Genomic DNA, 13,397 nt, shown 5'->3' on the forward strand with positions numbered 1-13,397 from the left:
ATCACATTTTGCAAACTTAGAAAGTTGGCGGAGAAGAAAGATTCCCGAAGAAATCCTTCTACACATAGTGTCAATATGGGAATGAAAGCGCAGGTTTCTATCGAGCACCAATCCCAAGAACTTAACCTGATCAGTTGCCTCGAGCACAACATCATTCAAAAGGAAATTGTTTTTGTTTTTCCCAGCTGAACTTATAGAAAAATTTACAAATTTAGTTTCTCTGGCATTTAGACTCAATGAGTTGCCCTCGAACCACTGATCTTCGAACCACTGATGAAGATCTTCACTGATATCAGTTGACATCAGCTGATTTTTATAAGGGAATATAGTAAACAAAGAACAACTGGTAGACAACTAAGAAATTCATAAATGAAATAAGACATAAATAGTACAATATTACCACATTCTCCCCACCCTTAAATGAGACTTAATCTTTAAGATAGTATTTTGTGTTTATGTTGTAAATTAAATGGGTTTCGGAAGGTATAGCTTGAGTCTTCGTGAGAACCGTTTGTATGTTCAACCAGTTCATCTGTGTCATTACATGTCCCACTAATAGTATATTTCATAACAAGAGTAGAAAGTGAGTCATAACGTATTTGAGACCATGTTTGAAGTGCAAGATTTATCGAGCAATTTAAATTGTCGAGAATATGTATTGACCCACTTTCACTCGTGTTTTGAATGTTACTTTTTGCTACACTACAAAGAATAATTATTTTACTCATCAAATTTGTTAGTTTTGCCTTCAATTTAAAGTTAATATTTACTTTAATTGTTGAAAATTGAAACAGTTGATAAAACAATAACAAATATTTGAAATAGTTGACAGTGGAAAATTTTCGGTTGTAACCAATGTTACTTTTGTTGAAAATGCCTGCCTTTTCTATTTATTATTGTAATAGTCATACAGATGATATGAATGTTGTTCTTACCATCAGCTGTCCGTTTATGTTTGTCCAAATTTGTTCATTATAAAGATTAATGAGAAATACTTTTGCTTATTTTTATAGTTTAAATTTGTTTTTCGTCATAAACAGCTGTCTATTGTTTACTACTGAAAGTCAGTAGTAAACAATAGACAGCTGTTGAAAATATGATGTTTGCAGGTTGTAAACACAAGGAAAACAGCTCAACTCAGTAATGTAGTGAAAAATAATTTTTCCTACAGTCACCCGACAAAGTTGGCTTCCTTGTACTGTTTATAGTACAGAACTAGCTGCTAATTGCTGCATATTTATACTTTGCCGTACGGTTTATACTTTGCCGTACGGTTTATACTTTGCCGCACATCAGGATTCCAACGAAACAACACAAAACAGCGTGGTTCTATTATGCACGTAATCCGTGTACGCTTGGAAATAGGTTGGCAACACTTAAAGATAATAATACTATGAGCAGCTGATTGACTATTATAACTACGATTTAACCTGTCATTTCGTGTTTATAGTTTCGGTATTTCTGAACTTTCTGGACTTTTCTTTTAAACGTTTTTAAAACATTCCTACAATCTTAATAAACAAGAAAATACATTTAAAGCGTTTTTTTAGGCGCGGAAACTACTTCAAATTACAAAAACATACGGAACTATATTATATTCTTAAAACGCGGAGCACATTTCTTGCCGAGGAAAAATAGCGGAGTGATACGGACCGCGCGTACTACTTTCTCTGGGGCACCTATTTGTGTTGCCAGCTAACCTAAAAACGTGTTGTATAGTGTTTGAAAGACTAATTATTTATATACTTTATAGTGACTGTAGGAAAAATATAATGTGTAACACGAGTGAAAAAGGCCTTTGCTGCACTCGAGATCATTCCGCACTCGCCTGCGGCTCGTGCGTAAACATTGCTCTCGTGTGCAGCAAAGTGCCACTTTCACCACTAGTTACACAAATAACTATTTCCATAGCTCTTGATGACACTAAAACTCCGGTTCTTGAATGGTTAATTTCCCCTCTCTTGGATTATTGTGAATTATGATTAGTCTATCAGGGTTTGTTAGTCTATTTCTGAGGATGATGGTACAGGTCTCTTATAGACACTGTCTTTTCCTGTCTATTTGGAAGTTTTACATGAACATAACCTGGATTTACTTGGATAAGTTTGAGATCTTCTACAAGTGAGTCATACTTGCTGTACCGGTTGTGCTTTCGCAACAGCACTGGGTTGAAACAGACAGCTCGGAACTGAAACTCCATAATAAGATCTCATGTGGTGAAACATCAGTTCATGTATTGGTTGATGTACAAAATAAAGATCTTATTGAGTGGAGAAATTTATCAGGAAGATCTGTATCCTATACGAGTGAAAATTTAAAAACGTACGTTTTCAGGAAAAGCACTTTTAACATTTTTTGTTCTGTTTTTTGAAACTTTTTTTATTTTTTTTTTATTTCATTGACATTTGAAGTTTCATAAAATGTCCATGGTAACGCAATATCTTTGGTGATTTTTTATTAATAGAGCATCTTTGATGGAAAAACACGAAATTTTGTCACGACCATCACGGACATAAAACTTAATATTAAAAATAGGCTAGTTAATATTATTTTTATAACTATGTTTTGCTATAAATTAATTTACTTTTATTGCCATTATACAATAAACAGCTCACTAAGCTTTTGGTATATTTGGTCTTTCTAGAAAAAAATAAAAAAAAAATTGGAAAAAGCCAATAACATTTTTTAAGTTTGTATTTCTCCGAAAAAAATTACCTGAGACCCGAAAAATTGTTATGTTTTTATAGAGGTGTGCTTCTTTTGTGAATTAAAACATTGAAATATGACGATATTTTAATTTTTGAAATTTTTATGATAGAAATCATAAACGTGATGGTCAGGGACAAGCGGTATGGTCGTGAATTGTCTGGAATAATCTAAATCTTTCTAAACAATCCTTCAATTATACTGTTAGTTATGATAAAAATATGTGTTTCAATTGGACTAAACTGTTCAATTTACAATGATACTTGAGTTATTGTCACGACCAAACACAGTATAAATCCATAAGGCTGGATTGGTCGTGAAAAAGCCCGCGGTCAACACTACTTTGGTCGTGACATTACGAGTTATTTGGCTCTGTTCTGGCGGTAGCCCTGCACCTCATGTTCGAGGATACAAAGTGGACTTCTAGGTTAATGTAGTAATTAAAATATCATATCAACAAAAATTAACACCACGTCTACTTCCATCAAATGACTACGTACGGTCATGAACACCAAAATTACAAAAAACACAAACTTTACCTTTATTAATCTTGTAACTACATCTTTCAACACAAAACGAGCGGCACAACAAACTTGACGTACACCCCGAACTAGTCTCTAAAACGAACTGACGATAATTTTTCCCAAATGGTCGTGACGCCAAATCGATGGACAGATTTATTTTGTCATGGTATTTAGTTTGCAATGACAATAAAATTATAATATGCTCCTTTTTTGTAATTTTAATAACTATTGATGACATAAAAATATGTATATTTATATATTTCGGCATAATTAATTAGTCTAAAAACAGCGTGAAAGTTGGAAAATGTACCCTAGGGACACGTCATGGTCGTGAATTTTGAGACTTTAAAAATACAAAAAAAGTAGTTAGAACCTATTTAAAACCAAATTAATTTTTTTACAATTTGTTTTTCATATACCATATGTTTCAACATGTTTATCTATACCATCCGTTTTGAAATGATTCTTTTCCTTTATTTTTTATCAAGATTATTGTTTTATATATGTTTTACATCAAGCTGATTTGTAAAACAGATAACTTCTCAAGTGTTTGTGTTTGGGTACCGGTACTCTAATTTTGATTGCTTCTCCTTGAGTTTCACTACAGCTTATGTTTGTTAATCTATTTGTGCTACAATTAGAACATAGCTTTTGAGTGCAATATATGTCAACTAAACATTTCCCTGTTATTTACATAGATTTATAGATTTTATTAACTTCTCCTAATTGGTTATTATAACCATGTCTGCAGATCTTACTTGATACTTGGATCTACCATGAACATTGTGTTACTGCTGCTCCTGATGTCTTACGGAGGTCCTGCCATGTCAGCCAGGATCCTTGCTGTCCTGCCAATCCCTGCCAAGAGTCATCACATCCTGTTTAACGCCGTGCTGAGGACACTGGCACAGGCAGGACATCAGGTCGTCAGCTACAGTGGTCTACCAGCCGACCAGGAGGTGGCAAACTTAACTGTTATTCACATGGACAAACTCCTACCAGCTGATAAAACAAGTGCGTATTTTAAATAACGGAATTCAGTAACAACGGGCCTATTTTGGTGCGTAATGTGAACTTAATTCAAATAATAGGTACTTTTTGAATACCATTGAAAAAATTCTTGCTTTATACCTTAGCCACATCACAATGACTAGGATGAGACCATAGAGGAGAAATTTAAAGAGGAAACAATTGCTTGTCCTCTGGTTTTAACCAAAGATAAGTTCATAAAATTTAGAGATTTTACAAATCTACTTACATTGTTCAAAGTCTCTAATATTATTCTTCTCAATTTGAAACTTCTAATTAATAGCTACTGTTAATATCATGTATTATTCTACATTGCAGTGACCAAAGAAACGCTGGAGATGATGTTAAACACGAGTCCAGTGGGATCTACCTCACTTTTGTGGTCAAGATCTAGCGCGTTCATGAAGAATCTAAAAGATAACAAAGACTTTCAGCAGCTTCTTAAATCAAATGAAAAGTTTGATTTGATATTTTTGGAGGCATTATTTGCTCAAGAATCACTTTTTGCCCTCGGTCACAAGTTCAAAGCTCCCATAATCAATCTTCAACCATTCGGAGCTTTCAGTCTTGTAAACAGAGCTAGTGGGAATTCTCTCAACCTTGCTTACATCCCAGATGTCGCTTTTCCATCCTCAAATCACATGTCCTTCTATGAAAGGACACTCAATGCTTACTCAATTTTGAGTACGCTGTTCAAATACTACTTCTATTTTATTCCCTCGCAAGATCAGTATATGAGGGAGTTGTTTAACGACTCTTCGCTACCTCCCTTGTCAGAATTGATGCAGAACTGGTTGGCCTTGACTTTTTCAAATGCACATCCTCATGTTCACTATGCGCAGCCGTACACCCCTAATATCATTCCGATCGGTGGAATACATCTGGCCAAGGAGCAGAACCCACTTCCTGAGGCAAGTATTCAGAGCTCACTGCTGATGTAGGAATATGTGGTGTAATGGTATATTGCCCTGTATGGTTATTTCAATAAATTTATTCTAGTGTGAAATAGATCTTGTCAAATTAATCCATTGTAATTGGTTTTCTAAAATAACCAGATATTCCTTAAATATTCGGATACATTATTTTATGGGTTGCTAAAAGGTATATATCCATTTGTAACATACTATTTGTTTAAATGGCTAAAAAGTACTGTACATCCCAAATTAAGTAATCTGTAAAAGTAACTACTACCTACAGTACTCATAAGTTTCCATTCAGCTGTATCAGGCTATGAGGTCAGTGTGTAGTTGACTGGTGTTGTTGGTTGGACCAGTGTGGTCTCACAGCTGGTCCAAATGTCAAAGTGTGGGACTTCTGTCTAAGAGGATGGGTTCAAATCTCACCAATCAATCACAAGACTTTCAGACATGTGAAAAGGCAATGGCATATTTGTGTGAAGCCCACGTAGATGGCACACACATATGAGTATCTTTGTTGTAAGAGAACTTTTAATGTACTGGTCAGAAGTGTAAAATCCCTCTACCATAGCCTCCTATAATACATAGTGAGCGTTGGTGTTTGGCATCGTTGCATCGGCCGGCCTATAGCCATGGTAGTAACTGGGAATAACAAATGAGTAAAAATAAAAATTTTCCAGAAACTCCATTATGAATTAATACAACAGCTGTTTATGTAGGTCTGAAATGCGGCATTGCCACTTTTGTCTCGCTGCAGCCTTGTATTAGAGAAGGCAATGCTTGAACCATGCGATAATTAACAATGATTATTTAACTAACAAAATGTAAGGTACTAACTAACTTATTACATTAGTGAAACATTATAGAGTTCCAAAAATATTTTCTAGGCAATGAAAAGATTCCTGGATAAGGCATCTGAAGGAGTTGTATACTTCAGCGTTGGGTCTGTAGTCCCAGACCACCTGCTTGATGAAGAATACTTCAACAACTTTCTTGCAGCGTTCAGCCGTCTGCCACAAAATGTTTTGTGGAAAACCAATCGCAACCTTCAAAATCTGCCAAAAAATGTAATGACATTGGAGTGGGTGCCCCAACAAGATGTTCTGGGTAAGTTTCAAATAACTGTGATCTGAACATTCTGAACAGTATTCGGCTTCTAGTTTGAAACACAAGGCTTTTGAGTTTTGGTCTTCATGAGGAGACTGTGTCATTGAACTGGTAAATACTGGTCGATGTTTTTTAAATGTGACTTCAATTCATTAATAAACAAATGCAACTGAAGAATCGTACAACTTTCAGTTGAATGTTAATTCCAAAGATGGCTGGTTGCAGTTAATGATAAACGTATTACTCCGTTGTCTGTGCTTCAACATGTGACAAACGTCAGCCAGTATTTTTTTTAGTTTAGCAATAATTTCCTTAAGGCCAAGTTTGGCAATCCTTAAGCCAACCTTCTAGTTAACCCATTGATTATCTATTCTTTGATCAAGATTACTACCTACTACCGATACCTACTCATGTGTTTTTTATAGTCAATAGTGTAGGATAATTGTGGCCGAGATACATATATATTTTTTCCAAAGGAGTGAATCCGCACGTATAATTATGATAAGTACCAGTACATGTTTCATCATAAAACTCAATTAACCTATTGGGGAAGTAATTAATGCGCTGCCTGCAGCACCTTCTGTCGGCAATTAATTTTACCAGATTTGTAGACTTTTACTCTAATTGTTATAGAAAGAAAACCAAAGGTAATAAATTAATAATTGTTTTGCCATTTTGTTCACAGTAAAATTGTCTATAAATATTGGTAATTTCTTAATTTAAGTGTAAAATAAAATAAAAATTAATTATGAAGATTACCTATAGCCTAAAATAAAAATGTTGAAAACAATTTTTAATAGTAAACTTGATTTGCAAATTCCAAGGTGAATCCAGACACCAAATGACACTACTATTTTAAAGTTCAATTGATTCCCTACTCAGAAAAATCACAAGTTGTTTACTTTTAGGGAATTTCCCATATAGGGAATAAGCTATTACCGTAGGTCTCATGGTAAGACCTGGACCCGGGACCGATTTACTTTTTCGTTTTGATGTCTCTAGAGGCCAAAAACACCATCCGTTCAAATTCATATTTATATATATATATGTGTGTGTGTCCGTTAGCACGATAACAAAATTGATTGTGTCCGAGCAAAATTGATCTGATTTTGATGAAATTTGCTACAAACGTGTAAACCCTGTAAACGTGTAAAAAACTCAAATGGTTTGAATCCTATATTCAAAATAGATACCAGTTTGTTGAAGTGGATGACATCATAGAGCATAATAATATAAATTACATTGAAAAAGTTCAATCTCAGCACCGGACACTGAGATATGGAGTGCCCCAGGGATCGATCCTGAGCCCTCTACCATTTCTTTGTTATATTAGAGGCTTGCCTGGGACTATTCTTGGGAGTGGCGGATCCATTTGTCTGTATGCTGATGACTCTAACATCCTCCTTATTGGAAATTCTAATTCTGAAATCAAAACATCCTCTTCAAAAAATCTTCCAGTAACTCATGAATTTTTAAATGAAAAATCTCATAAATTCAAATAAATCAAACTTTATATATTTTTCCACAAAACAATTTAAAAAAAATTTGAAGCAGACATTTTTATTAAAAAAGGACAAAATCCAACACAAACAAATTTTTACAAATTTTTATAAGTAGAACAAACTTAATTTCTTGGATTAATAATCGATGAAAATCTTACTTGGAATCATGTTAAACATGTTGTAAGAAAATTGTGTTCTGTTCTATATTGAAACCAATGTTAAAAATTATTCTTAAAGATTCAATGATTATAACCGTACCAATACTATGGTATTACATTTAGTACATGTAAAGACAATAAATAAAAGTCCAAGGTTTGTACGAGAAAATTATTGCATGGATCAAATTTGGAAGAGCTCTTTTACCTCATCAATTGTACATGAAGAGTTCATTTGTCTGCAGCTCATCCTAACGTGAAAGTGTTCATGACTCACGGAGGGATGTTTAGTCAACATGAAGTGATTAGAGCTGGAGTCCCAGTAATCTGCACTCCTTACTTCGGCGATCAACCCATGAATGCCAAGTTCTACGAGGAGAAAGGAATTGGAGTCGTTCTGCCTTTCAAATCCTTATCAGAAGAAACAATCTTATCAGCACTAACAACAGTTCTTAATGATAAAAAGTAAGTGTTTTGAATTTTTCCTCTTAATATTTTTTTCTGTCAACTGTAGCCTACTACAGGGTGGGGCAGAGTGGACTCCCTGATTTGATCGGTTAACTGTATAAAAACCATACAAGATTATTACAAAAGCTTTTTATTTCTGAAATCTAAATACAATGCCATTTATTTTTCATTAAGTTTTAAAAATGATATCGTCCAGGTGAATACCTTGACGAGCAATGCACATATTCAGCCGTTCAATGAAGTTTTCAAAAACTCTACGCAGCATATCTGGCATTATTCCAGTGATAACATCAACAATTGCTTCCTTAAGGGCTTCCAAGGTCCTTGGTCGAACTTTGTAAACCTCAGTTGCAGATTCGGTCACCCGTACACTTGTAATCCATTTCCTTAAGATTTTAGCATCGGGAACACTATCATGACAATTCAAACCAAACCTTCTACGAAATGCACGCTGGGTCGCCACCACAATATCCTTATTTTTAAAGAACGTTTTGACTACAAAACCACGATGCTCGCCAGTTTATGGCATGGTGACTACTAACAATGGCGTCTTTCCCCCCACCACATGAAACCTCTCCCACTCCGCTAACTCGCGCGCACGCTCTTCAGTGACTGATTGAAACTAGGGAGTCCTCTCTGCCCCACCCTGTATAAGTAAGGAAAATATGTATTTCCGAGCACAGGACTCACTATGCATGGTCGTCCATACAACATTTCCATAGGGGGACCAAGGAGTCTGGGAGGTACGGAATAACCCTCATTAAAGAAGAATCTGGAATTGTTAAAATTTGAGTACATTTGCGACTATCCGAGCCCTGATAATCCAAGCCCCGGTTATCCAAACCCTTTTCTTATCCAACCAACGTCAACATCCTCCTGAGATTAACCTGAGATCAACCCCTCGGGACCCCCCTTGCCCATATTTATGGACGCCCATGTCACTATGGCCTCGGTGCTAACATTGGGAATGAGCAGGAGCCTACCCCCACTCCGTCCTCCACAACCCCACCAGGCAAGGCCAGGTTGGCGGGTCTTCAAGAAGAGTAGGGGGGGTCCAGGGTGGAGGAGAAGGGTTAGGCTCCTGCTCATTCCAACAGTTTCTACAAAATTTATCTAAAACTTCAACGGAACGATTTTGCTGTCAGTTTTTATCAGTTTTCACATAGGGAATATGCTGTCTGTCTCACACTAAATCCTAGCCATGGGACTGGTTTGCTTTATTTGTGATTTGAGCAGAGGCCAAAAACAACCAGTCAAATTTATTTATAAATTTGCATATGTATCCTTTAGCACGATAACTCAAGTATGATCCAATTTTGATGAAATTTACTAACGATGTGCAAACCTAGGTGTATACAAACAAGTTTACAAACCAGCTTGATCAAACTATGGGAATTAATGGGTTTTTAAGGAGGGGTTCCCCAATTTTTACTCTCAATTTTTCTGAGCCATTATTTAGAGGTTAAAAACAAATTATTAATATGTTTTAATCATCAACAATGGTCATTCAAGTGATGCTACTGTGTATATCCAGGTACAAGGACAACATGTTGAAGATGTCTATGATCTACCAGGATCGCCCTGTCAGTCCCACAGACACACTCCTATACTGGGTAGACTATGTCATGCGCCATGCTGGGGCTAAGCATCTTACACCAGCTGCAGCTGCAATGCCCTTCTATCAAGTTTATCTACTGGATGTAATTGGACTTGTTTCTATAGTACTTGTCACAACCTTAACATGCATTTATGTTATCATCAAACGGATTTTAGGAGTGTTTACTAATAATGGACAGTTGAGTAGTCAAAGCAGATTGAAAGGTGAAAGAAGTAAGAAACTGGACTAAGTTACACTTTTACAGTCCAAGTAGCGACCGTTGCCTTTTGGTCTTCAGAAGATGATTGTGTCGTTGTTGAAATGGAGATGAGTTGCATCAAATCCATATTCAGGTCAAGCTACATTGCAACCTTAGTTTGGTTGAATTCAGTTGATTACAACTTAGTTGAACAGTAGATTGTCTTCATAATGGACTGCTACAACTCATACAAAGCATGAGCCAGTATTACTGCCAGTCCAACAAAGTGTTCTTCTCCCAAATAAGGCCAATATTTGACTAAATATTTAATTAAACTTTGTCACAAGGAATGGTTAAAAAATGTGAATAAGTTATTCAAAAGTTAGCAATACAAGTTAACAAACGGAAGGGCTTCTAATGCATTCGCCTTGGGTTTCAATTTTAGTCCAAATTATTTTGAAACTATGCATTATTTTTATCCAGGCTTTTAAACTTTAATTTAAGATTCTATTTTAATTGCAACTTTATACTGGTTAGTCTTATTTTTATTTCCCTTAATAGGCTAGCATACATCAAATTTTATCATAAAAACAATTTTTTACTAAAAATTACAATAAAAAAAGTAATACTTCTACACCATTGTTGGTAAAAAAAAACTTTATTTGATGAGATTATGTCAAATGAATAATGTTTAAGAGGCTGTTTGGATTTTTATATGATTTTTAGCAAAGGGAAAAATATATTACTACCAAAAAGGTATCATGGTAAAACCTAGACCTGGGACCGAAATTATATTTTGTTTTTTGTGTCCCCCAGAGGCCAAAAACACCATTAGTTTAATATAGCCTACAGGGTTGAAGTACAAGAAGACTCTTGTAGTATTAGCATAGATAAAATGAAGATACAGATAGATAAAGTGAGATAGATAAAGATAGATAAGATAAAAGTGTAAAAGGTGTAAAAGTGTAAAAAGTGTAAAAGGTAGATAAAAGTGTCTACTCCTTTTTTCTATGGTATTAGTTACTCCCTCCCACACACAGAAGTTTTAATTTTCTTTTTGGTGTGGATATTTCTTCACAAGATAAAGCAAACTGTTTTTTATTAGTTAACTAGCAATAATTTTTGATTACATTTTAAGTTATAAATAATTTGTTTCATAAATCGTTGTAATTTTATTGTATTACTTGTGAAGAAATAAAGATTTATTATTATTATTATTTATTATATTAAAGATGCCACTCAAGCTGGCGAAAAGCATAGTATGACACAAACTGTACCTACTCAAGAACTACACAGGCAACAACAACTATGGTAATCCTTTCCAATCCGAAGTTAGACTCTTAGGTACAGAGCATACATATTTTTAGGGATTTCCACTGGGGGACAGTAGACTTACCGGGGGTTGTGCAAAAAGGGGGTCCGAGGGTTCCCTCTTGTTGTGATATTTAATGTTTAAAGCCTGTTTCTTAATCATATGTTTAATTTTGTATGTTAGTGTTTTCAAGTTTTTGTAAACAACAACATTATGTCTGATTTTTATAATGAACTAGCTGTAACCCGCGGGCTTTGCCCCGTTTAACTTCTTAATTTTCAAGATTATCTCGTTCGCATGGCTCAATCACGTCCTGGTTGAAGTTTGTTCGCTACGCTCACTCACCTTTAGGTTGGAGCTCGTTCGCTGCGCTCACTTGCCTCCAGGTTAGCTCGTTCGCTACGCTAACTCGCCTCCAGGTTGAAGTTCGTTCGCTACGCTCACTCACCTTTTGGTTGCAAAGTAGCTGTTGTCATAAATGTAAAAGAAATAATAGTGCTGCACCCTGTTGGTAATCCATTGAACATCATAGAACAGAAAACAGAACCAACTTGTTTAATTGAAACAGCTGTTAAGATTCAATAATTCCATTTCTCATAAGGTTAACATGTGAAACGCCAGAGCCACTGGGGCGGAGCCCGAAAGGATTTTTGAAATAAGAATATGCCTATATGTTAATCGGGAAGGTGAGCTATCATCATGCCAAATTTCAGCCCAATCCGACCAGTATTTTTCGCGTTCACTTGTCACAAACATACATCCATACATACATCCAAACTTTCTCATTTATAATATTAGTAGGATAAAAGCCATATTTTGGTTACTCTTGTCTTTATTTACAACAGACATTTTTGGATAAATTTAAGTGAAATCACATATTGCTACGTAGCTTTTAATGAATTTTTTGATTAAATTGCTTGTAAATATAGTTAAATAGTCCATATAATCTCACTTAATTATGTACTCTAGAGCGTTGTAACAAGTCAAGGCTCCCATCACAACCTCTTGGGCCACAATCATAGCTCATTACTTTAAAATATTTACATACCGTATTTTTTTTTAATTCCGATACATTTAAAATGTGAATCATTAAAAAAAATATGCTGGCACCACCAATAGTTACTGGGCGACACAAGTGCCCTGCTGATTTTATGCCCTGCTTAGGTAGGATTGCCTCAAGACTCAAACTTGGACCTTTGCTGTTGTTCATTTCATTTCATTTTGTTCATTGATCATGTAAAATACCTTATAGTTGTGAGTTTTTATTATCAATTTAAAAATTAATATCATGTTTTTTTGGCCCTATGTTATTTCTCTATAAATAACATAAAAAAAGGTAACTTACCTCTTTTGTCCAGTTCTATTCAAATTTGATATTTTTTCATGTCTAATTTAATTATAAGTATTGACAGCTTATATCATTTTACAATAATAATGAAAATGTCAATTACAATACTGTATCACGGTCAATGATTCAACAATAGCCCTTCACTCGTACTTTTACTAGTTTTACAGGCTCTGAGCTTGATATCAGTGAAGATCTTCACGACTATTTCCACAAGGGTTGACTTCAGAGTTAATTAAAACCTACCTTTAGGTCAATTAATAATGAGTATAGTTATAAGATGGATTGCATGAATCAAAAAACATTCATGCATTCATCACTCCTTTAAATCACTTATGATTGGTAAAACCATGAATACTTGAACAGAACCGGAAATCATAAACATAAAAATATGACGTTGCTGGCCCAAATCCTATACTAATAGAATCAACATAATGGTTTAGACAGTTCCAACACTTTAGCAATGTTAAATATAATGTTTACTTTCGGGCCAGAAACCATTTGTTTATGATCCATACCAGTTCTGTTTATAAGTA

The 13,397-nt window shown here is 35.0% G+C and overlaps 1 protein-coding gene across 1 annotated transcript; it reads left to right on the forward strand.

Moving 5' to 3' along the window:
- Positions 1 to 4,004: 4,004 nt before the first annotated feature.
- LOC128999379 (UDP-glycosyltransferase UGT5-like) lies at positions 4,005 to 11,744 on the forward strand. The gene is made up of 5 exons (XM_054425854.1): positions 4,005 to 4,244; positions 4,578 to 5,170; positions 6,064 to 6,283; positions 8,186 to 8,405; positions 9,943 to 11,744. The coding sequence occupies exons 1-5, from the start codon at positions 4,007 to 4,009 to the stop codon at positions 10,253 to 10,255; spliced, it is 1,584 nt and encodes a 527-aa protein (XP_054281829.1). The 5' UTR covers positions 4,005 to 4,006; the 3' UTR covers positions 10,256 to 11,744.
- Positions 11,745 to 13,397: the final 1,653 nt, after the last annotated feature.

This window comes from Macrosteles quadrilineatus, unplaced genomic scaffold (assembly GCF_028750875.1).
Source record: "Macrosteles quadrilineatus isolate MER2022 unplaced genomic scaffold, UCM_ALF_1.0 Scaffold_8__2_contigs__length_117827958, whole genome shotgun sequence".
Taxonomy (NCBI): domain Eukaryota; kingdom Metazoa; phylum Arthropoda; class Insecta; order Hemiptera; family Cicadellidae; genus Macrosteles; species Macrosteles quadrilineatus.